This window comes from Dendrobium catenatum, unplaced genomic scaffold (genome assembly GCF_001605985.2).
Source record: "Dendrobium catenatum unplaced genomic scaffold, ASM160598v2 fragScaff_scaffold_665, whole genome shotgun sequence".
Lineage (NCBI taxonomy): Eukaryota > Viridiplantae > Streptophyta > Magnoliopsida > Asparagales > Orchidaceae > Dendrobium > Dendrobium catenatum.
Window position 1 is genome coordinate 3,998,862 of NW_021319127.1, and position 25,415 is coordinate 4,024,276.

Here is a 25,415-nt window from a genome sequence, read left to right on the forward strand (position 1 = left end):
CAATGAAACAAGACTGCATATCGTAATCCTTATATAACTGCAAAGCAAAGTTCTTGATGGGTGCATATTAACATGCAATTTTGTATGAATTACAGAAGATGAATCTGATCCACCTGATCATAAGAGTTATTATAGTTATTATCAAAAGCTTATCTGCTGTGGGTAATATTAATATCTATGGAAGTGGGACAGGTTGTATGCTCCAAATGTCCCTAGCATATTCATGAATTGTCCGATCGCTGCTAAATTTGTGAGAACCTGCAGTATTTAAGATTGACATTTTTGTCCACCTCTGCTACATGTAAATCAAATAGATGATGTTAGAAGGAAATCAAAATGTATAAATTTTAGAGGTTTGTTTGTGTGAATCCATGTAAGTGCAAATCAGATGTATTGGATTATATCAGTGTTCCTTTTATATTATAATACACATCAAACTGCTTGATGAATATTATGAGTATGTTTTGTGTTAATTGTTTTTAATAGTTGCAAGTGAATGTATTCCTAATGTTGCTCTATTGGATGGATCCCCATACCATAAACTCACTTGATTATAAACTCTCTCTCTCTTTCTGAGACACGAATATGTAAATAGTATGATTCGCCGTAAATGCGTGCATTTAATGGCGGAAGGAGACTTCCATTAATGAAAGGTTGGTCCAATTTTCATGAGGTGTGTAATAAAAATAGGAACAATAGTATAATCAATAACAACAACCTATTTCAATTATTTAAGATTGACTTTATGAATCAAAATCCTCCAAGAATTCATGTTGGGGGGTTACTTAAGCTATTAGGTATACTTTTTTTCAACCATTTTGCACTTCTATCCATATTATCTTAAGTTTACTAATATTTCTTGCTAATCCATTGACATTTATTTTACCTATCTATTTGTTAATTTTCTATCATTCATTGTACATATTTAAATTGCTGAAATCTATTTTTAACCACCCTATCTTAAATAAATATCACCCCAAATATTTTTTTTTTTAAATATAATCATTCTTAATTTATCCTTCTTAATATACTCATTTTGCTATGCTTAACTTGCATATTCATAATATGATCATCATCATTAATCTTACCCAATTATTTGAGTCAAGTTTATAAGTTCTTAGTTTTTTCTTTGTTTATATTAAGTATATTGCTAGAGGTATAAATTAATTCTTTTCAAATAATGTTTAGCAATTTCTAACCATTTATCTTAAATTTATCAATTCTCCTTCTTAATGATCATATGACACTAATTTTATCTATCCATCCGATTGATACATTTTTTAGCCCTTTAATGTACATGTTTAAGCCACCTAAGTCTATTTCCAATCACTTTATCTTCAAATTCATGTTACTCTAACTATTTTTCAAATATATATTTAAATTGCCTAAATCTATTTTTGAACAACTTATCTTCAATAAATATCACCTCAAATATCTTTTTAATAGAATCATTCTTAATTTATCCTTCATACATCCATCTTAATATACTCATCTTGTTATGCCTAACTTGCATATTCATCATATGATCATTATCATTAATCTTATCCAATTATTTGAGTCAAGTTTATAAACTCTTATATTTTTTCTTTGTTTATATTGAGTATTGCTGGAGGTATACACCAATTCATTGCAAACCATTTTGAGCAAAATCTAACCTTTCATCTTAAATTTACCCATTCGCCTTGCTGTTCATCCGACACTAATTTTATCTATCCGTCCAATAGATATATATTTTTTACCCTTTAATGTACATGTTTAAACCATTTAAGCCTATTTGACTATTTCCAATCACCTTATCTTCAATGAAAGTTAGTCCAACTATTTTTCAAATATAATCATTAATTAATTTATCCTTCAGTTTTAACACATCATCTTAACATTCTTATTTTTATCATGCATAACTTAGATATCAATGTTATTTTACTATAATCCTTAAATTCGCATATCAACAATCTAACTGTACAACAAAAACATCAAGCCTTTATCCGACTACGTAGGTCGGCAAACAATTTTCCTGTGATTTTATAAAATTTTCCTGTAAGAATCCATAATATCTTCTTATTGAGAAAATTTTCCATACCACAACCTTGACTCAAGAAGTAAGACTCTCATCCATATCCTATTTCTTTTGTATAATAAATCAAATATACTTAAACATGTCACCCATAGGTATCATTTTATCTTCCAAAAATATTAGTTAATAATCATTAATATCACAACAACTAAAAATAAAAAGACTACTTTATATTTCTCAATTCAATTTTTCACTTTTTAAAATTTAATTTATTTTCCTTTTGTACCTCTTTACTCCACCAAGCCTTTTGACTAAGACTCTCATAAAACTTCTATAACAACCTTCCTATTTGAACTAATCATCTTATCCCACATGAGATTTGAATCAATTCCAAAAAATTCAATGTCTCCTTTAAAAAAAAACTTAAAAGACAATTTCTTACATTTCAAATATTACCATCTTATCTTAGGGCAGGACAATTATTTCTTTTAATTATTTTATTTCGACTTTTAAAATAGATATACATAATTGCTACTTTATGCTGTGTGTGAACAAACTCTCTTAGAATTATTTCTTTCATAAAGAATAACGAGAATGCAAATATGTGTGAACTTGCAAGAAGCTTAATGAGCTAAAACATACCTTTGGATCTCTGTATGCTTCATCAACCTTATCCTGGCATTTGAGGTAATCGGGGAAATCCTTCCCGACAAGAAAATAGTCTGCACGACCGTATCCTTCGTTGCCTTCCAAAGATCTCATCAACTCCTCATAGTTGTAAGGCCCAAAAGCACCACTGCGAACATATTTTTTCACTTCCTCAAATCGTGGGTCTGGCACAAACTGCAGTCATATGGAGACAAGCAAGAGAATTAGATGGCTACAGTGGACAGAAATAAGGGATCTCATGCCCTAAAATTTAAATCAATATTTAAACAGCCTTGGTGGATGAAATTAAGATAAAGAATGTACTAATAGGATGAGTAACTATAATTAGCGTGGTGGAACTAGGCAGAGAACGGTAAACCTAAGATGATATTTCTGCAAGTCAAGGGAAAACTTCTTATATTAACTAGAGTTTAACACTTTCTATAGCAGTCCAGAGGAAAGAATGGAATAATTAGGGTAAAGCTAATGATGTGATTAAGTTCATCAAAATCACCCCAATTCATATGGCTCAAATGTCGTTAACTGGTAAGTAAAGGAATCTATCTTTTTCGAAAGTCATTTGTTTTCTTTGGTTGGTTATCCATACCTTTCCTTCAGCTCTTTCTTTTCTTAAATCTGCGATTTCATGAGCCTGAGCACCAAATAGGAAAAAGTTCTCATCTCCAACCTCTTGTCTTATTTCAACATTGGCTCCATCCAAAGTTCCAATCAAAATGCAACCATTCATTGCAAATTTCATGTTGCTGGTTCCACTGGCCTCCATTCCAGCCGTACTAGATTGAACAAGAAACATCGATCATGATCCCAATATAAACACTTTTTTATGACAGCTCCATCAACAGTCAATAAGATTTATAAAAGAAAGGCTATTAGCACATAACAGCTCATTTCACTGAGACTTCGTTTGGGACGGTTTTCTTACTGTTTCTTAAAATAATTTTTTAGTATTAAAAAACTATTTTAAGTAGCAATAAGAAAGCCGTCTCAAACGAAGTCTGAGTGCTAAAGATTGTGGGATATGGGGCCTGTTTTATATCTGCTATACAACTGGTAGCCAAATTAACATAGTCTAGAAAGCATAACAACCTGAAGATAGAATTTCACACTTTCTAAATATGAGGTGAATTATTCATAGAAATGTGGTACATGATCAGTTACAAACTGAAAAAACACATTATCACATCCTAACAACCACATTTAGCCAGGAAAATTGATTGGGAAGCTAACAGATTCAGCAATTAGCAACTATTAATACAAAATATCCACAATAACCGGTTAAGTCCAAATAGAACTATAGAAGTATACCTGATATGCTGAGACAATTCACTAGCAGGAATGAGGATCTCTGCTATGCTAACGTTGTAATCAGGAACAAATACAACCTAGAGGGGACAAAATGATCAATATTTGATTAATTTCATTATACATCAACAGAAAATTTGGTGCATGTATTACTTTAATTGCATCTGGATATTTGATATTGCCAAGAACCTCTTTAAAGAGTAGCATGTTCAACAGCGACATTGAAAATTTTTTGCCAGGGAATCTTTAAAAATCAGTAAAATTTTCTGAAAACATAATGGTATTGAAAAGTACATTAAAACTTAAAAAGAACCTTTAGTAGATCTCCTATGTCAGGATCATGATTTATGGTAGCCCCAACATCTGTGATGAGCTTTACAATCCTTTTCGCCTGAACGTATGTTGCAAATGCTTTGCCTCCAAATATGCATACCCTAGGAATAAAGCTTGAAATCCTCTCTTGAGCACTCATTTCTTTCATCTTCTTGTACCGATAAATAATTCCAAGTATGTTCAACAGTTGGCGTTTATATTCATGGATTCTCTTCACCTAAATCAAAGAAAATTTCCATATCCAACGTAAAATTTCGTGGAACCAATGCTAATATGAAAATTCAAATGGGTGATGATAACCTGTATATCAAACATTGCATCTGGGCTAATGATATATCCTGTCTTCTCCCTGACTAACGAAACAACCTTCATTTTGTTGCTTGTTTTTGCAGCCCTCCATTCCATGTGCAAATCCTCATTATCAGCATGCTTTTCAATATATGCATTACGACAGCAACATTACAATGAAAGCATTATAAATTAGCTACATATTTTCGTTAGAGAATGACAGAGATAGTCAGTTCATAGAAAAGAAAAATAATAAGATAAGAAATGTTAGGAATGACATTTAAGACCAATAGTGGATACATAGCAGTTTTAACGAAAGTGAGATAATGAGCTAATTCATAAATAATTGGCCCAAGAAGCATGCAATTAAGATATCTTCCAGACTGAGCAGCAAAATTCTCACTGTTGCAGTTCAGTGATCTCAAAGGAGAAACTGAGAAAGAATGATCCCAAAAGTTCATAAAAGACTGTGCCCTTCTTTGTATAAACCTTTATGAATAATGTAATTTTATGGACAGGAATCAACTATCATAATAAATCTACCTGTTATAAATGATTGATTTAGGCTTCATTTAGAACGACTTTCTTTCTGCTTCTTAAAGCAGCTTTTTAGTACAAAATTAAAAAAATTTGTACCAAAAAACTACTTTAAGAAGTAGAAAGAAAGCCGTCTCAAACGAAGCCTTAGTTCTTATAAGCATACCTTCTTAAGTTCTTCCAGGTGCTCAGTTTTCACAACCCAGTCTTCCGTACCAATCCACTTGGTTATTATTTTACTTAATTCAGGATTGCAGAATCGGATCCAACGTCTTGGAGTGACTCCATTTGTTTTATTTTGAAATTTTTCAGGCCACAGCTGTGACAAACAAAACAAAAGAGAGAATAATGATATGTATTTACGCCATTTGCAGCACATTTATACAAAAAAGAGTCTCCAGTAAATTACGGTTTAAGAAAAAAAATTCTCACCCTATAAAAACTATTAAATACATCTTTTTTCACAATTTCACTGTGAATTTCAGCAACACCATTGACTGCATGTCCGCCAACAACACATAGATTGGCCATTCGTACCACCTTTTGCAATTTAGGACTAGACTTTAACCAAGATAAGTCTGCAGAGGTAGAATCCTCATCCTCCTCTAGTTGGCCTTCAGGTTTAGCCACATCGCTTACTTCTTCAGCCTCATCCATGGTTCCTGAATTTTCGCTTGCCACATCTGTTGTAGTAAGCTCTAATGATTTGACTAAGAGCTTCTTTTCCGATTTACCTTCAGATATCGTTTTAGCTTTATTAAACAGCTCTACAACAGAATCAGGAAAATCAACATTGTCTAAAATCCTCATATCTTTCAGTTTTTGCTCCAGCATTGAAAGATCTTGAATGCCAAATTCTGAAATAATATTGTTTATTAACTGACACAAATACAAAAAAATCAGCGTGTTCTCATATCATAAACATGAGAAAAAGAAAAAAAAAAACTTATAATAAGAATCTCCTCGTATACCTCATGGTCTATTTCTTCTATAATCTCAACATGTCGAGGAAGCAGCTTCTGCAAAAGTTCCAAGTTCCACTTTTCTAAAGCTTCAGGAAGAACTGTGTGATTTGTATATGCAACTGTACTGTAAGTACAGTCAAAGAATTAAATTAGCTTGATTGCCGTCATATGTGTACATTTTGTGGTGGAAATTACTGAATTAGAGCTGATATTATTTACTCAAGGAAATTGTTAGAAAGATCACATAGTCAACTCCAGCATCCCCTTCTACTCGTACCCCTCCAAAGAAAAGTAAAAAACCTCCACACTTATCGTAGTTTGTCATAGAGCTAATCAAATTACGGGAGAGAATGAAAATCAAACTGGCTAAACTCCACAAGAATAAGTCAATAGTTTCCTTAAAGTCCTATAAGAAAAAAAAATCCAAATACAAGGAGGGAGGATACACCAATACAAAAACTGAGAGAGAGAGAGAGAGAGAGAGAGAGAGAGAGAGAGAGAGAGAGAGAGAGAGAGAGAGAGAGGTATTGCAATCTTACTTGCCCGAAATGATATTGAGCTAGTCGAGACTCTCAAAGGATACCTCCTAGAGAGCTTATTTGATTCCAAGACACAAAACAAAGGGAAAAGGATAAGCCGACCCTAGTGAGTGATTCCCTACGAAGACACTCTAATGACTATGTTAGCAAGTGAACTTGAAGGCAAGATAACGGAATGAAAATAACTCATCAGAGTACTCTTGAGAGCATGGGAACGTGAAAGATCGCCCTAGATGCTTGGGTGAGGATTCTTTGGGTACCTTGGAAATATATATGGTGAATAGATGAGCCACCTAATATTCTATATTTGTGTTGGACTAAAATGTCTCTTGCTGTGGCCATTTTGATCCTCTTGTTCAATGGGGCATAGGTGTAAGGACCAAACTTTTCAGGCTCTCACCGTCTGTGATGACGAAGAAGCTATGGAGGGAGGTGGGAGGCATTGGCGGAGGAGAAAAAGCTGCATTTAAACATGGCAGAGGTCTTCTTGAACTCAGTGGTGAGATTCAGTCCGAATCACAATACGAAGGTTCTCACTGCCTGTGATGACTCTTGAAGATCCGTAAAGTGAAACCCTTAGCGTAACATCCAAAACAAATATTTGGAAATTCACAGGGTCAGCCAGCATGCAACAAATGTGGTAACAAACGTAGGTTACTCTAGCCGCGTACTATATTTGTTGGGGGGCATTTATTGACCTCTAAACATATTCCACTATCAATTAGTGCATCGAAGAAGGCGACTAACATATATGTCGTTTATTAGAGATTAATGAAACCTCGATCACCATCAAAATAGCTCAAAATTTCATCAAATCATGAAATAGATCGCATTGATGCGTCCAAGAGATGAAATGAGGTAAACCACGCCACCAAATCTGCAACAATCGTACAAGCGGACATAGACGTTTACAAGCACAAATGAAAACATGCATTTTTCAAATGATCATCATCTGCATAATTGAACATATTTGAATATTACAAAAACACCCTCTCATACATTAAAATGCGCATAGATGCATTCACAGCATGCATATGCATTTTCCAAATGTTTTGAAAGGTATGTAAAGCATACACACATATTGTAGTACGCAAGGTATACAATGCAAGTATATCATTCAATATGCAAAATAAACCGCGCTGCGACAATGTGTTCTATTGACACACCATCATATTGTGTATATACACGACACAACATACAAAGTGCTTTGCACAAACAAGCTATCCAATATATAAAAGTGTATCATACACTACATTAGTGTCTTGAGACACCACACAAATGCATTATGCAAATGAAGGATAGGGTATTCTTAAACCTGTAGCCCTGCGGATATAGTAGGACTATCAAAATCGGGTCACGGGTCGGGTTCGAGTCCAACCCGAAACTGACCCGACACTGCTCGACCCGGCTCGAACCCGACTCGTTTTTGCAAACGAGTCGGTTTACTGAACCCGAACCTGACCCGCTTTGGGTATGTTTTACTATTTTTTTTATTTAAATCTAAATCAAATTAAGATAAGATTTACTTCAATCAATTTAAAATAAATCAAGCTTAATTTAATTTGGGCAAATAATATTTATTATTTTTTAGAAATATTATTTACTTATTTCATAACAATCTTTTAAAATCCTCCTAAATTAATTAAAAATGGGTCAAACCGGGTTGATTTTGGGCTTCTGGGTCAAACCAAACCCAACCCGATTTTAAAAACGGGTCAAAATCCCTAGCCCGAACCAAAAATTTTCGGGTCGGGTTCGGGTCGGGTCAAATATTGACACCCCTAGGATAGAGGGCAGTCACCAACATGAAGAATGAGAAGCTAATCCCAAGGTATTTTGACCCGTATGACGTATTGAAGAGGATTTGAGTAGTGGTGTACTCCTTGAGATTACCATCGACTGTTACTATACATCCAGTATTTCACATGTCACAATTGAGGAGAGCTATTGGGGATCATGTAGTTAATTCAAAGTTACATGTAATACTGATAGAGGATTTAGAGGTGTTATTAGAACCACTAGAGTTGAGACGAGTACGACAGGGAGTAGTGACCAAGAGGTTCTTATAAAATGGAATAACTTACCAGACTATGACGCCACCTGAGAGCCATACGAGAGGGTGAAGCATCAATTTCCATTTATTCACCTTGAGAACAAGGTGATTCTTTGGGAGGGGGTATGGTTAGATAGGTCCAGCCGGCCCAGCACCACCGCTGACCCTTGGTTTACTCCAGGCAGACCAAACAGCCATCGACCCCCCTTATGGGGCACATTATTTGAATACAAAATTAAAGAGGGGGTGGTTTAGGAGGGAATTAAATTTGAGAGAGGTTGTTTAGTAATTATAGTTATATTTGTATTTTTTAAATAGATGGGAAGGCAAGGTTAGGGTTAGAGTTATCTTTGTTTTTGCTGAATTTGTGATTTCTCATAGGTTTGCTTGGGCTCTAGCCACCGGCTAGGGATTGGGAGAGCCGCATCTTTCTCTCGAATTGATGATCCATTGCATCTTGTTTGTTTTCTTCCATTTTTCATCAATTATCAAGTTTCCCTAATGTTTTTCCATGAGATTTATCCTACGATGCATCGACACTTCTCCTCAAAGAGGCGTGCAATGTCCAACACGTATCCGACACAACACACGTCTAACACTCCTCCGACACGTTTCAGACATGCCGAAAAGGCGAAAATGTTCCCGATTAAAAAAATATTAAATATAAATTGGACATACGTGTTCGACACACATATCTTAAATATTTTATGAATTTTTTTAAAACACGTATCTTAAATACAAATTTGATGGTCGATGCTAGCAATTTCTACACCCACAACTTGACATCTCATCTTTGTCCAACGCTCTCTCAACATCGACTACCAACACCCTCTTAACATCAACGATAAATGCCCTCTTAATATTGACACCCAGAATTTACTGCATAACATCAATACATGACTCTCGACAACATTATCATCTCTTCTATCAATGACTGATAAACGACATTTATACCCGACTCTCGACATCCTAATATTAATCATTTTAAGCTCAAATTCTAGTTAAATGACTTATTATTTCTAAATCATTTTTAAAATTATACTTATTTAATTTTTATACACAATTTTTAAAACATAAAACTATAATACCGTGTCAAACCCGTGTCTGTCTTATATTTTCAATAATTGACGTGCCCGTTTCGTGTCGTGTCTGTATCGCCATGTCCGTGTCTGTGCATCATAGGATTTATCTCAAATTCTGCTTGAACTTTATTGAAATTATAAATTTCGGCCAAACTCTTTTTGAATTCTGCACTTTTTTTCTAACAGATCTCTTGGGATTCTACCCCTGGAGATCTTAGGAGGATTAGACCTGATGATAAGGATCCTAACAAATGCATTCTTCTACATTTAGTTTCATCATGTTGAAGGTTTTTTATGGACAAAAACACGGTTTGCTAACTTGCCATATTTTATTAAATACCATACAAACATCAAAATTTTGGTAAAATTACAACAATTTGATAAAACCCTCATAAGAGTAATCCTAGCAAGCTAATTAGGGTTCACGAAACGTTGCAGAAACCGCATGTTGACTTGTTTAGAGAGCCAAAAGCTTAATTTAAATTTGGCTTGCCCATAATAAGTACCGATAAGATAGTTTATGTATTAAATCTATTTTCAAGTTCCTCCCCATACCAAATGCGTACAGAATATTTAAAAATTGGCTTTTTGTTCCAATAGATGCATACTTATCGAAATACTATCCACTTCAAGTTGATTCTGATGTGATACGTTCAAGAATTACACATGAAATTCATTAAGAATCACAAAGTTTACCAATGTAAGATTAGAGTATCGTAGGTTAAGATTCAAGAAGTTTTTCGTTATCGAAATGTTATGCTAAGCAGTTACAAACTAGTTGTTTAGACACAATTAATGAAGGATCTCAAAAGTATCGCAATAAAGCAAATGCGGAAAATAATAGAATCCCACGGCTAATGTCTAGAAAGTTCACAACGAGTTACCATGCTCACTCACACTCAAGTCGGGCTTAGCGGGAGAAGACCTTTAGCAAACTCAACGATGCCACGAAGACGGTGGCAACACCAATGGCCTTGAGCCACGGAAAGGTTGACGGTGATGAGGATGGCGTGAATACTTGACTGTCAATGCTCCAATCGTAGCTAGAAAATCGTCAGTCGATGATGCTCACAAGAATCGGGACGACTCGCTCCAAATATTCTTCAACTGTGGCGTCATCTTCAAATACTACATCAAAGCACGGAGATCGTAGGATATTAATGCTTCCGTCGGCGTTGAATACTAATCCCCACTCAAACTCCGGGTCCGCCATACATGCTTGGCGTGGAGAATTCTTCAAGGAGAGGAGAACTAAGTGAAGGTAATAGAGAGTCCTTGCTTTGGAAGAAGGAGGAGGAGGAAGGGAAAGGGGCCGGCGGTTTCTCAAGGGGAGAAGGTGAGGCCGGCAGGTGCAAGGAGGAGGGGGCTTGGGGTTTGGGAGAATTAGGTTTGGGTGGTTTGCATTAGGGATTTAATAAAAAAAATCTGAATTAATTTCAGATTTGATTAAGTTTGGAGGGAAAATCGATTTGAATTTTAAATTTCAAATCAAGCAATTAAGGCATTTAATGGGGTTTAATGGGGGAAGCCAATGAAGGTAGCCGGCGGCTTATGGAGAGAGGGAGGAGGTTTAAACTTAAAACTAAAATTAAATGTCAGAATTAAGTCAATTGGGAGGGAAAAATCTTTGAAATCAAATTCTAATTTCGAAACGGATGAGACATTAAACAAGCAATTAATGGGGAGAATCCCTCAAGGGGGCCGGCGGCATGTGGAGAGGGGAGAGGGGATTTGTGGGAAGAGAGTTTCCAACTTGGGGTGATGATGTGGAAATATGTTTAATGACTCCAATTTAAATTAAATTGAAATTGAGATTTTTCATGAAAACTTTCCTAAATTGGAATTCCAAATTAGGAAAGAATTTGAAATTTGAATTTCAAATTTCAAATTCGAAACTTGTTGAGAGATGGGGTTGGACGGGTGGGGGGAAGTCGCCGGCAAGGTGGCCGGCCAGGGCCGTGGAAGTGGCCGGCGGTGGGCTCCCAAGGGGCGGTACCGGTGGCAATAAGGATTTAGAAGGGATTCCTTGTGGTGGAGGAAAAGAAGATGAAGCAAAACGCGAACGAGAAGATAGAAAAGTTTAACCACGAGCCGCGGACTCTTCCAACGACTGGTGGGCCTTGCGATTTGCTCCCCTTGAGCTCTCTCCCTTCTCAAGCCCTCATGCAAGAAGAAGTAGAAACCAAAAGTAATTTTTCATTCAAACATTCATTAGTTCCAATACAACTAGAATGACCTATATATAGGTCCCATCATAAAAAAAAATACAAAGATTAAATTGCCCTCGGGGCTACAATCATGACTCAGCTCATACTAAGGGTACAATAGGAAACTCCAAGAAATAAAGAAAAAAATGCATAAATATCTAGAAATATAAACTCTGAATCATGGCTATCGATCTGCGCTGTCTCCGACGATACACATGCTTGAACCTCTGATCGATGTCCACATCAGATTTAGTGAAAAGCAACAGTTTCAACCAAATCTAATAGATTATTAGGTATTGAGATTGCTCCATAAATGCTTGGATTCATAAATGTTTACCTTGTGTTTGCTTCAAATATCCAAGAAATTCTAGGACAACTGGAAAATAATTATGTAACACCTAAGCATAATATTTAATAAACTCATCTTAAAAATGGGAAACCATACCTCTGAGTAATGCTCCAAGCCTCCTTCCAGCTCAAGCCCTTCAAGTCAATTAATATCCGCATCAGTTCAGGAATGCACAGCGTAGGATGAGTATCATTCATCTGAACTGCTATTTTACTTGGAAATTCTTTCCAATTGACCGAATTACCCGATCTCCTCTCAAAAGAAGCAATAATATCTTGCAGAGAAGCAGAGCACAAGGTGTACTGCTGTTTTAAGCGAAGAATTTTACCCTCCGCTGATTCATCTCCAGGATATAATACATAGCAAATCTGAGGTTCAAAAATAAAAAGAGTACATGATGATAGAGTCCCATCCACATCGAGGAAACACAAAGCTACATATGAAAGTCTACAAACAACAAACCCTTATTTCTTATAAGAAATCTGTTAGAGCAACAGGATAAATAAATTCAGAATATGATTTATTTTGTAGCCAGATATGTAACTACGTAACATCTTGTTTAATATATATAGGTGATGTCTGTACGTATGGGTAATAAAGAAATAATATTCTACTTTCTCCAAATCGTCTTCTTCCTCTTCTCTGTTTTATTCTCAAGAATCTTGACACCTTGAGTTTCTACATGGTATCAGACGTGGATCAGTGATCCAGGGATCCGATGGCAACAACATCCTCCAGTTCGCACATCTCCGAACGCTCAGAGACGACGACGGGCTCATCTCCGGTGATCTCGTCTTCTTTAAAGTTCGTTCTCTCAAATCTCAAAAATATAGTGCAAAATCCTATCCCCCGACAATTACCCTTTGTGGCGGTCTCAGATCTTCAAGATCTGCCGAGCCAATAATTTTGATTCATTTCTTGATGCCACATCTCCTATTCCGGCCTCGTCCATCACGCAAACGGATGGAACAATCACACCCAATCCCCTGTACGCTCAATGGCTTCTAACGGATCAAAATCTGGCCGCTGCCATATGCTCCACAATATCAGCCTCCATCCTCCCCTACGTTCTTCATCTAGATTCCACTTCAGCAATCTGGCAAACTCTAGAAACTAGATTTCAATCTTCTTGTCGCTCCAAGGTGATACAACTCATTTTTGAGTTGTATCGCGTTTCTCTCGAGAACTCCACAATGGCTCAATATCTGAATGAAGTCAAGCTTCTTGTTGATCAAATAGCGGCAGCCAGATCTCATATAAATCCAGAGGATATAATTTTGCACATTCTTAATGGCCTTCCACCTCCATATAAGTCTTTCAAGACTTCTATCCGGACCATGTCAACTCCCATGAATCTTGATCAAATCTACTCACTTCTCATAAGTGAAGAGATTCACATCGCGGCTGATCAAGCTCGCTTCGCCTTGCAAACCGATCCAGCTCAAGCGCTGTTCACCAACCGTGGGCGGGGTCGCGGTAGAGCAAGATCAAAAAACTTCACTGTTTCAACAAGATCCATAGATGCTTCCTCTACAAATATTCCAGTATGTCAAATTTGTTCCAAAAAGGGACACACGGCATTGGAGTGCTGGCACCGGCAAAATATGGACTATGCTCCTAATACAGTCAAACAACAACCAAAGGCCATGGTGGCCGACTCCTACGTGCAGTATACCAACTGGTATCTCGACTCAGGAGCATCATCTCACATGACAAAATCCATAGATAATCTCTCCATCTCTACACCATATAGTGGTACCGATCAAGTCATTGTAGGCGATGGGAGTTCGGTTAGCATAGAAAACTCCGGGCGGGGCTTGCTACCGACTCCCTCACGTAAGCTAAATCTCTCCCAAATCCTTCATACACCTAATCTTCATTACAATTTATTGTCTATTTCTCAATTAACTAAAGACAACAATATTTCAATATGTTTTGATCCTACCTGTTTTGTGTTTAAGGATTTACAGACTCATCAAGAAATACTTAGGGGTCCCTGCAGAGATGGCCTCTATCCGATGAGCATTCCCAATATACCAACTACAAACTAGGCTCTATGAATGACTACCAAGCAGTCCAGCCAATGGCATGACCGATTGGGGCATCCTAACTCTAAAACACTGGCCAAGATTGCTTCCAGCAATCCGTTACTACATATAAATACTAATTTCTCTTCTTGTCACTCTTGTAACAAATCCAAGAATCATAAACTTGGTTTTGAAATATCTGATACTAGACAATCTACTATTCTTGCTTTAGTGCACTCTGATGTGTGGGGTCCTGCGCCTGTAGCCTCACACACGGGTTACCTCTACTATGTCATTTTTGTAGACGATTTTTCAAGATTTACTTGGTTGTTTCCCATTAGATGTAAATCTGATGTTCTAACGACGTTTGCTGAGTTCAAATTAAACATAGAAAACTACACGTCAAAAAGAATCAAATGTCTTCGCACAGATGGCGGAGGCGAGTATGTGAGCAATGCATTTAAACAATTTCTTATAAACCATGGCATCTCCCACCAAATGTCGTGTCCTCACACGCCCGAGCAAAATGGAGTTGCAGAACGGAAACACAGACACATAATCGAGACAACCAGGACACTACTTGATTCCGCCATGGTTCCTCACAACTACTGGCCGGATACCACTCTTACTGCTACTTATCTTATTAATATAATGCCATCTCCGAATACTAATAACTTGTCTCCGTTCGAAATGTTCTATAACAGGAAACCCAATTATGCTCACCTACGAAAGTTTGGTTGCGCCTGCTTTCCTCACACTTCGGCGAAATTCAGAAACAAGTTGCAATCAAAAGCTCCACTATGTGTATTTTTGGGATACTCTCACAACCATAAAGGGTATAAGTGCTTAAATATAAGCACCAACACAATGATAATTTCCAGAAATGTTACATTTTACGAATCTATATTCCCGTTCGCCCAGCCAACTCAACCTCAGAATCAACCTCAACCTGACATTTCTCCATTATTCTTAACTCCTACGTCCACTGTTCAGCAATACACCAAACCTGCTTACCAACAAATTATTCCCACCACCGTGCAGCAACCGCAATCCGCTCCTCCAATCACGCCACAAACCACATTAGTCCCAAGTCAGCAGCCTCAGCCACATTTCATGAACACCGGTCATCCCATGCAAACAAGGCAGAAAACAGGGTCACTTAAGCCTCGGGTACGTCTAAACCTGATGCATCAACAATCTGACACCTCCATCAGTCCAGATCCCACCTCTTTTCATGAAGCAAACAAATGCATTGAATGGAGGTAGGCCATGGCCTCAGAATTCTTTGCCTTGCAAAAACAGGGGACTTGGAGTCTTGTTCCTCCACCCTCTAACACGTCCATACTGGGGTGCAAATGGACCTATAGAACTAAAACTCATGAAAATGGGTCTATAGCAAAATACAAAACCAGAATAGTAGCTCAAGGGAACAATCAGGAGTATGGGCTGAATTATACGGAGACGTTTAGTCCCGTAGCCAAATTGCCCACAATCCGTATTCTTCTTACGGTGGCACTTCATAATAACTGGTCGGTTCAGCAACTAGACGTGGCGAACGCATTCTTACATGGCACTCTAATAGAAACTGTGTATATGCGCCAACCGATAGGCTTCAAAGACACCTCAAACCCAGATCATGTCTGTTTGTTACACAAAGCAATATACGGGCTTAAACAAGCCCCAAGACAATGGTATAACACGTTTACATCATATTTGGAATCCATAGGCTTTCAACACAGTACATCAGATCCATCCCTACTCATTCTACGCAAGCATACCAGTCAGATTTTTCTCTTAATGTATGTGGATGACCTCCTCATCACCGGTAATAACCAAGAAATTCTGTAGCAAGTTCTAATGCAACTCAGCAGTCGTTTCACTATGAAGCATCTGGGAGCCGTTAATTCATATCTCGGCATTCAAATAACTCGTACAGAGAAATCATATTTTCTTTCGCAGCAACTCTATACCAAATCTATCATAGCGCTAGCGGGTCTCAACAACTGTAAACCGTTATCAAATCCAACTTGTACCAAATTACCCAAAGAGTTTGCTCCGGACAAGCTACTGTTCGACTCACAACTCTACAAAAAGATTATGGGAAAACTACAGTACTTGACTCTAACGAGACCGGATATTGTGTACAGCGTCAACTTGTTATCTCAACATATGCACAACCTCTTCCACAACACATCTATTTGCTCAAACGTTTAATCTGATATCTTCAAGGTACAACAGATTTTGGAATTCCCGTTTCTAAATCTAACTTATGTCTTACTTCCATTTCAGATGCTGATTGGGCGGGAGACCCTCTCTCAAGGAAATCTACATCAGGTTATTGCTCCTTTCTCGGAGCGACCCTCATTTCATGGACAGTAAAGAAGCAAACAACGGTAGCGCGTTCGTCCACGGAATCAGAGTATCGAGCTCTAGCAGCCCTTACGGCGGACATCATTTGGCTCAGACGCATACTAACTGACTTTGGGATACAGCAACCATTAGCGACTGATGTATACTGTGATAATACATCGGCTATTGCCATAGCCAACAATCCTGTCTTCCATGCCCGCACAAAGTATATCGAGATAGATCACAGATTCATTAGAGATCACATTCAACAAAATACCATTCGCCTACTACAAATTAGCACGATTGATCAAGCAGCCGACATTTTCACAAAAGCTTTGTCAACGCCGCGATTTCACAAACTCAGACTTAAACTGACTGTCGACTCCGGCTCATCAGTTTGCAGGGGGATGTTAGAGCAACAAGATAAATAAATTCAGAATATGATTTATTTTGTAGCCAGATATGTAAATGTGTAACATCTTGTTTAATATATATAGGTGATGTCTGTACGTATGGGTAATAAAGAAATAATGTTCTACTTTCTCCAAATCGTCTTCTTCCTCTTCTCTGTTCTATTCTCAAGAATCTATACACCTTGAGTTTCTACAAAATCAATACAATCAACCTTGTAATATAAATCCGACATCAGCACTGAGTATAGTAGCCTTATGAAGCATCCTTAATTAGTAGGACGGCATACTCAAATTTTACTTTCTTTTGATATTCATCCCTTAAATGATTTGAAAATTCAAAGCTTAACAATCGTGCCTTATTACTTTTGTAGCATGTTGAAGCAAAACAGAAATGGTTTCAGTTTGCACAAGTCTTGATCTCAAATTTAACAAGGCTCAAAAAACATTTCAGGTAAGTTTGTATGGAACCAAACAATTATGTAGTTGTTTCAAAAGATACAAGATAAAAGGGGACGGATAATGTAGACAACACAAAGAAGAATTTGATGCAGTTAAGACTTAAGACATGGAACAAAGTGAGAGAAACCTTCTCAGCATTTGCATGGGCTTCATTTGCTTGGTTATGTTTCCCAGCATTAAAAGCTTCCAGATCAAAATCTTTTGCAGGAACTTTTGTTGACCATAGACGAAGGTTAAGAGTAGTTTTTGTTTTAAAGCCCGGTATTGGAACGTCATATGCAATTGCCTTTATGTTCTCCCCACCGATCCAATGTTTTCTTCCATCTGAACCTAAAACTACCTTTCCATAGAATCTCACAGGATATGAGACATCATGTCTGACAACTTCCCAGGGATTTCCAAGCTGCAAGGATAACACAGATTCTGCAGATAAACTAAAGAAGAGCAAAAACCAATGTCAAAGTGCCAGAAACAAAAGCAGGTAAGAAAACCTCGAGCCAACTTTCTGCAACCTCCTCTTGACCATCTTTTGTAATAGTTTGTTGGAACAAACCATACTTGTATCTAAGCCCGTAACCCCATGCCGGGTAATTCAAGGTAGCAAGAGAATCCAAAAAGCATGAAGCGAGCCGTCCAAGCCCACCATTCCCCAATGCAGCATCTGGTTCCTGAAAGTGCAAGTAAAAAGGTAACTAGTAAAATTAAGGAGCCATGAAGCTGCCCCTGGCCAAGTGACCAAATGTTATCCTTTGAAAAAAAAAAGGGAACACGATGCTTAAGAATGGCTGCTTCCACTTATTTTGTGTCTGGAAGTGATTTCAAGTGTTTGTTTGGTTTAAACCAAGAGTAGTCGTTTTTTTTTAAATTCAGCTTCATAAAGGTGAGAAGCAAATTTCACTCTTTTGAGACCAATGTATTTCATTATAAGTATTTGGATCGCAATTTGGGAGTTACAATGATACCGGTTGGTTTTGCTGGAACTCATGCAATTGATGTGTACCAGTTTGTACCTATATAACTCATCCAATATGTAAGGCTAACAAATAGCTCAGAATCCATATAGATTTATTAAACGCATGCCCTTACTTAGCCTCAGATATAATTTTTTTAGCTCTATTACCTTCGATGATGCATGAAACATGTTTTAATTCACCATATAAAATTTCAATGGAATAATACAAATATGTTCTAACCTGTCCAGCCAAATTCTCAAGTTTGTGCCCAAGCTTTTTCAATGCCTCAGCATATTGGCCAGTTAGATCCAAATTACCAATTGCATTCAAGAGAGCTCTACCCTGCATATTATATTGAGTATGAGGCTTACATCAACTTATAAAGGAATAGCACAGCCGAAGTGTCTATTGATTAATCAAACCTGCAGGAACTCCATGGACAAGTAGTATGCTTGCTTCATATTTATCTTTTCATAGTAACTACTTGTTGCATTCCAGTTTTTCATCAATTCATCACGAACGCTCTCAGCAGTAGCGAAGTAAGCCTTGGGCAGATGCAAATGCCCAGCAGAAAATGAGGGTGTAAGCTCGGCATGATATAGGATGTTTGATGCAATTGTAGAGGCATCATATACAGTAGAGCTTAAAGCATCTTGACAACCTGTATAGTAGTCTTAAGAAGAACGAGTAAATTCATTGAAATGAAAAATCACAGTACATCAACATAGAATCAAAACATAGGAAATGTTTACTTCTTAATTACAGAAAGCAGCTTAATATTAATTTCATATATGAAGTTCATTTTAACTTAGAACCATCAAAATGAACTTCTGTGGACATGCTAACCCAAAAATTGGGAGAACTTACACTAAAACTTGGCTTTAGTCGAAATCAAAAGTTACAATTAGCTTTAGTTGTCACAATAAAAAAACTTTGGTTTGTCACGTTAAACATTTGCCAAAAAAAATCATATGAAATATCTATAAAACTTGTGTAGATATAAGCTATTATAGATACGGCCTAAAATCTAAATTAGTTCCCCATAATCCTATGTTGTATTTTTCTTCGAAGTAGATTGAACCAGTTCAAGTATGTTAAAAGATACAGTAATGAAAATTTGGAGATTCAATATGACTATTATGTTGCCTTTTTTTTGTGTAAAAAAAGTCCTCACATAAAAGGTTGTAATGCAAGTATGTTTTTCCATGAACAGTCATTTGGGACACTGTTAGAATTGTCAAGAGGGTCTATCCTGGACCGGCCTTGGTGTATAAGAGGCGAAACAGAAGTTCCGCCTAGTAACTTCCACCCCCTTTGGGGTGAGGTCCAACAACCAATTGAAGAAGAGAATTAAGACTTGGTTAGGAGGGAAAATTCAAATGAGGGGTTGTTTTGGGATTACATCACTATATTATGCTTTAAGTAGGTTGTTTCCCGAGGGTTAGGCTCATGTCTTGTTTGATGAATTTAGATTATTCTTAGGTTGATTGGACTCTAGTCAGTGGCTAGGGATTTGAAAGAGTCGGATCTTCCTCTCCAATTAAAGATCCATTGTATCTTATGTTTTTCTTCCATATATTATCAATTAAAAAGGTTTCTCTTGTTATTCCTCATAGTTCTTCTTGTGGATTGTGTTTGGGATTGTTCAGATTTGAGTGGGAGAGGATTAGGGTTTGATGAGAGACTAAATTGATGTCCCTAAAAGGAGAGGAGTTGTGGGAGAGAGAGGGGAGAAGGAAGGGGGCGACGGCATGAGCATGTGGGATAGGGCTTAGGGAAAGAAATTAAAGCTTGCTTTAATTGGAATCTTAAATTAGAAAGAGTTAATTTAAATCAAATCCAATTAGAAACTTAATTAGATCTAATTTAATTAACTTTCCTAAAATAGGGATTCTTAATTAGGAAACAAATTCAAATTCAAATTTATTTGAATTTTGAATTCAAATTTGTTACCAAATGAAGAAGGCTAAAATAGGAAGGGCATTGAATGCTAGAGGAAATTTGTGGAGCCAATGAAGATGGAGGTGGCCGGCGGTTTTGGAGGGGACGGTGGGGAGGGACCGGCGGCTTGTAGGGTGGAGATGGGGGTTGGTCGGCCTAGGGTTGAAGTGGTGGTAGGGTTCGGCCGAGAGGGGAAGGAGGGGAAATGGCCGGCGGTTTAGGGGAAAGGCAAGAACCTTGACGCTTCCTGCGGTTGGTGGGTATAGTGATGCCCTCACCTAGGATCTTCAATCTTCAAGAACTCACAAGCTCTCCCAAAACACACAAGTGCAAAAAATTTTATGTAATATCATTCATTAGCCTCCAAGAAGGAGGCGGCCTTTAAATAACCTCATTACAATGAAAGAAAATAAAAAACCAACTTGCCCCCTAAGGCTTAACAATAATATTACAATTCACTATAATATTACTAAACAATAATATTACTTAACAGCAATATTACTTAATTTACAGTAATATTACTTAATGATTTCTAATAGTTACTTAACAGTAACTGATAATACAAATAAAATTCAATTAAAATTAAATGACTTCTTTACCTAAATTAGGATATTACAGTATGTAGGGAAGTTTTTCCCTTTGTTTTTCCGGCATGGTTGTTAATCGATTGAAGGACCCTAGTTTATTGGGTGGGTCTTCGAGCTCTTGATCTTTTAAAGATGATTTGTCTGGGATTTCTTCTTCCTCGAACTTCTCTGATCTTAAAATAACTTCTCACCGTGGTATGCCTTCCCTTTGGATTTCAGAAATTGAAATTCAGTCACTAGCTACCCCTTTCGAGTCGCTTTAGTAGGTAAGTTCCCTGGTCGGAGGCCCTCTATTGATGTCATCCGGAACAGCTTCTTCAACCTCAAGCTTTTGAGTATTTATCTCACTTTGCTTAACCTGAAGCATGTATTAATTAAGTTTGTAAATGGTTTGGATTATTTTAGAGTTTTCTCTCATAGTTCCAATTTCGTGAGCAATTGTTTCATGAAAGTCTTCAAATGGACTCCTATTTTTGATATTGAGGTGGAATCACATATCATCCCGATTTGGGTTTCATTCCATAATCTTAGACCTCACCTCTTACCCCCCCCCCCTATCCTTCACGGTCTTGGTTCCATGTTTGTCCGGCCACTTAAAACTGATAACGTCACATCGTGAGATTCTAGGCCCTCTGTTATTCGTGTTATAGTTGAACTTGATGTCACCAAACACTAACCCGATAGAATCTGGGTTGGTCCTGAAAATTTCGGTTACGTTCAGTCCGTTGTGTTGGAGGATTTTTCATCTTATTGTTCTCAATGCAAATCGTTTGTCCATTCGATTAAGGACTATTGGATTTTACAATCTCATCTTGATAAATTGCATGCTGTTAACTTTACAACTGTTAATGCAGGTGAGACAATTACAAATGAGGGGCTTAGCAATGCTAATTTAACATTACAAGGAAATGGAAAAAAATTTGGAAACTAGTCCTTTGGATCCTCTATTACTTCCTGTTTGAGAGTCAGGCCATTCATATGTGCTTCAGGATGATATTGGTATTAATGATGAGATGGCTGGTAACGATGTTCTGGATCCTATGCTTAACATTCTCATAATCCTTGTACTTCCCCTTTTGTAATCCAAGGGGATTGTGAGGGCATTAAAAATGTGGTTGTGAATTACTTGTCTTTCATTCCGTCTTGTGATCATTAGTTTGTTGAACCCTTGTCATTGATGAGAAGGCTCCTATGAAAAATGGTCCGTCTCATGTTGACTTAGATGATTGGGAATGCGTGCTTTTGTGATGTTAACAGGGTGGCGTTGAACGAATCTTTGAGCGGCTTGGTGATTGTTTCAGGTGGTTCTCCTTTGATTGAAATGTCTTTGTCGCCTAATATTGTCAATGAGAATGATAATATGGCTTTTATTGATGTGTCTCTCTCTCTTTTATGTTTAATAATGCCTTGAATGCCCATCTAGCTTTAACTTCGAAAGTTTCTTGCATGAATCATTCTGATTGGATGGAGGAATGTTTCTCCTCGGATGGCAGGGGTGATGGGGAAGAAATGTTTGAGTCCAGAGATGATTTTCAAGCTTTGTTTGGCTTGAATGTGGCACGCATTGAAGATGAAGCTTTTTCCAATGGGGTTTCTAAATGAAGAAGGCGAGAAAAATAAAAAGAAATCCAAAAAGAAGTAGTTATTTTAGATGAGTTTGGTTGGTTCTTTGGCTGGATTTTTTCTTGGGTCTACTTTTCTGTGATTTTGGTTTGCCCATGCATGGGGCTTTTGTTGTTGTAGTTGGTTGTTAGTTGGTGTACCTTGGGTGGGGGTTGGATTGTTGGGTTTGGTTGTGGCCTAGTTGAGGGGTTGTGATGCAATCAAGCTGTCCCTTGGCTGCTATCTGGATGCTTCGGTACCCCCCCATTGGTGCTTTAGTTTTCCCCTCCTTGGCAGCTGTATTATTGCTTCGATTCACACCCCCCCCCCATTATGCTATGTGGATGCTTCATTTTTTCTTCCCCCTTTGCGGATGTCCCTTTGGTCCCTGTTTGCTGCAGTTTTCTAGGTGTTTCTATTCACAATTTAGGAGGTGCATTAACTACATGTATTAATTGTTTTTTTTTCTTTTTTTCCTCTATAAATGGGGCTATTTTGTGACAGTTTTAAGGATGGATATGTGATAATGTTTAGAATATAAAGCATGCGGGTTTGTTCTAGCTTGTGAGATAGCCTCTTTTTCCCTTCCCCTCTACTATTTCGTCTCGTTCTACCTCTTCTTCTCTATCCACGGTTCCTGTCCCATCTGTATCTTTCTTCTCTTAATTAATATAAATTGTAAGTTTTTGTGTTATACTATTATGATATTATATATGTTTTTGTCTATATTTATGGCAAGAAAGACTCTTAGTTTGCAATCCTAATGTACTTTTTTTGTTGCATCATTTTGGTATCAAAGCTTTAGGTTGTAGGTCATGTCTTCTTTTCTTTAAAAAAAAATCAAAAACAAAAAAATGGAAAGTCGAACACTCAACAGGCCTAAGTTTCACCTCAAGATGCAAAGGAGTCTATAGATGGTGAAAGTTGGCCTTCTATGCAGACGATCTCATCACGAGATTAGGATTCTCCACCTATAGAGAATTGATGTAATCAAGCTGTCCCTTGGCTGCCATCTGGATGATTTGGTTTTTCCCCCCTTGGTGCTTCAGTTTCCCTTTCCTTTACAGTTGTGTTGTTGCTTTGCCTCTATAAATGGGGATGTTTTGTGACAGTTTTAAGGATGGATATGTGATAATGTTTAGAATTTGGCCCCCCCCCCCCCCCCCCCTTATGCCATGTGGATGCTTCATTTTTTCCCCCTTAGCGGATGTCCTTTTGGTCCATGTTTGTTGTAGTTTTCTAGGTGTTCTTATTGGTTGTTTGGGAGGTGCATTAACTACATGAATTAATTATTTTTTTTTCCTTTTTCCCCTTATAAATGGTGTTGTTTGTGGTAGTTTTAGAAGATGAAGAATGTGATGCTTTTTGGAATGTATACCTGCGAGTTTGTTCTAGCTTGCGAGCTAACCTCCTTTCCCCTTCCCTCTACTATTTCGTCTCGGTCTTCTACCTCTTCTTTTTTATCCATGGTTCCCGCCCCATCTGTATCTTTGTTCTCTTAATTAATATAAATTGAAAGTTGTTATGTTCTAGTATTATGATATTATATATGTGTTTGTCTATGTTTATTGTAAGGAAGACTCTTAGTTTGCAATCCTAATATATATATTTTTTGTTGCATTATTTTGTTATCAGAGCTTTATGTTGTAGGTCATGTTTTCCTTTAAAAAAAATGGAAAGCAAAACACTCAACATGCCGAAGTTCCACCACAAGATGCAAAGGAGTCTGCAGATGGAGAAGATCTTATCAGGAGATTAGAATTCTCCACCAAGGGAGAATTGATGCAATCAAGCTGTCCCTTGGCTACTATCTGGATGCTTTAGTTTTACCCCCTTGGTGCTTCGGTTTCCCCCTCATACATTTTTGATGATCGAATCATGACCACTGATACAAAATGGTACATAATCGAATAACACCTGCAATCAGTTTCAAGTTAAAGGATGTCGAAATTCCAAGTCAGCTTAGGAAAACTACTTCAAAATCAGCATCCGCTAACTCTTCAGAAATTTTTTTCACTTTTTACAACCCGAACCAATTAAGAACACAAAAGATACTCAAATACAACAACAACAAAAAAAAAGCAGGTGTTTTCTCCAGTAAGCCTCACAATTGCACTTCTATAATTAATAACTGAGGCTGGGCGACTTTACCTACTTTCTTGATAATGCAACTGGGAACTGATTATGTCCAGGTTCTCATTTGCATTGTCAAAATGACAAGTTAAAAACCCATCTTTAACTCCAGATTATAGATATTCAAAATTTTAAGAACAAGTTGACAAATGCATTTGAGATACTTATAAACTAAAAGAGTGATGCGAAGAACAAATTAATAATTCAGATGGTCCAAGTGCTAAAAATGGATGGAAAATGACTTAATGAGGATCCAAGTCATAACTAATTGAATTTTGATCGAAAAAGATACCTTCTTCGGAAACCGGATCTTTGATCTGCCGCTCGCTGGCGACGCGTAGGAGTCGATAATGAAGCCGGAAAGGGTGGAAGAAGCGATTGGAGCCCCCTATGCTCTTCGGTCCGAAGCCGGCAGGACTGTAGATGAGCCTTCGATGGCCAGGGAAGGAGAAAGGAATAGAACGAGTTGCCAATGCCGGAGGTAAGGCAGTAGAGGCCATGAATGATAACCTCCTATTAGAGATCGGACTGTAGAGTGGACTGAAGAAATATCTAGCTTACTATCTTTGCCTAGATCGTCGAGGCGCCTTCTAGTCATTTTTCTCTTTTCTGT

At 37.4% G+C, this 25,415-nt stretch overlaps 1 protein-coding gene across 3 annotated transcripts; it reads right to left on the bottom strand.

The window, feature by feature from the left end:
* Positions 1-3: 3 nt before the first annotated feature.
* Positions 4-25,415, bottom strand: LOC110092826 (alpha-1,4 glucan phosphorylase L isozyme, chloroplastic/amyloplastic). Of its 3 annotated transcripts, none has more exons than XM_020817507.2 (15): positions 25,095-25,415; positions 18,962-19,200; positions 18,780-18,881; positions 18,078-18,254; positions 17,714-17,989; positions 12,435-12,706; positions 6,115-6,232; positions 5,576-6,022; positions 5,310-5,462; positions 4,619-4,747; positions 4,299-4,535; positions 3,989-4,065; positions 3,270-3,456; positions 2,657-2,857; positions 4-295 (listed from the first exon to the last, which is right to left on the bottom strand). In XM_020817507.2, the coding sequence occupies exons 1-15, from the start codon at positions 25,300-25,302 to the stop codon at positions 176-178; spliced, it is 2,943 nt and encodes a 980-aa protein (XP_020673166.2). In that variant the 5' UTR covers positions 25,303-25,415; the 3' UTR covers positions 4-175. The 3 variants fall into 3 exon arrangements, with proteins under 3 accessions (XP_020673166.2, XP_020673165.2, XP_020673164.2); XM_020817506.2 differs by having other exon boundaries at positions 4-292; positions 18,962-19,212; XM_020817505.2 differs by having other exon boundaries at positions 18,962-19,212.

What these genes read in the sequence shown, in the direction of transcription:
- LOC110092826 (XM_020817505.2), bottom strand. Translation starts at nt 25,302, where the DNA reads ATGGCCTCTACTGCCTTACCTCCGGCATTGGCAACTCGTTCTATTCCT. An exon ending in TGTCCATGGAGTTCCTGCAG is followed by an intron (nt 18,882 to 18,961) that starts GTTTGATTAATC and finishes TATAATATGCAG; the next exon opens with GGTAGAGCTCTCTTGAATGC. An exon ending in AAGAAAGAGCTGAAGGAAAG is followed by an intron (nt 2,858 to 3,269) that starts GTATGGATAACC and finishes ATATGACTGCAG; the next exon opens with TTTGTGCCAGACCCACGATT.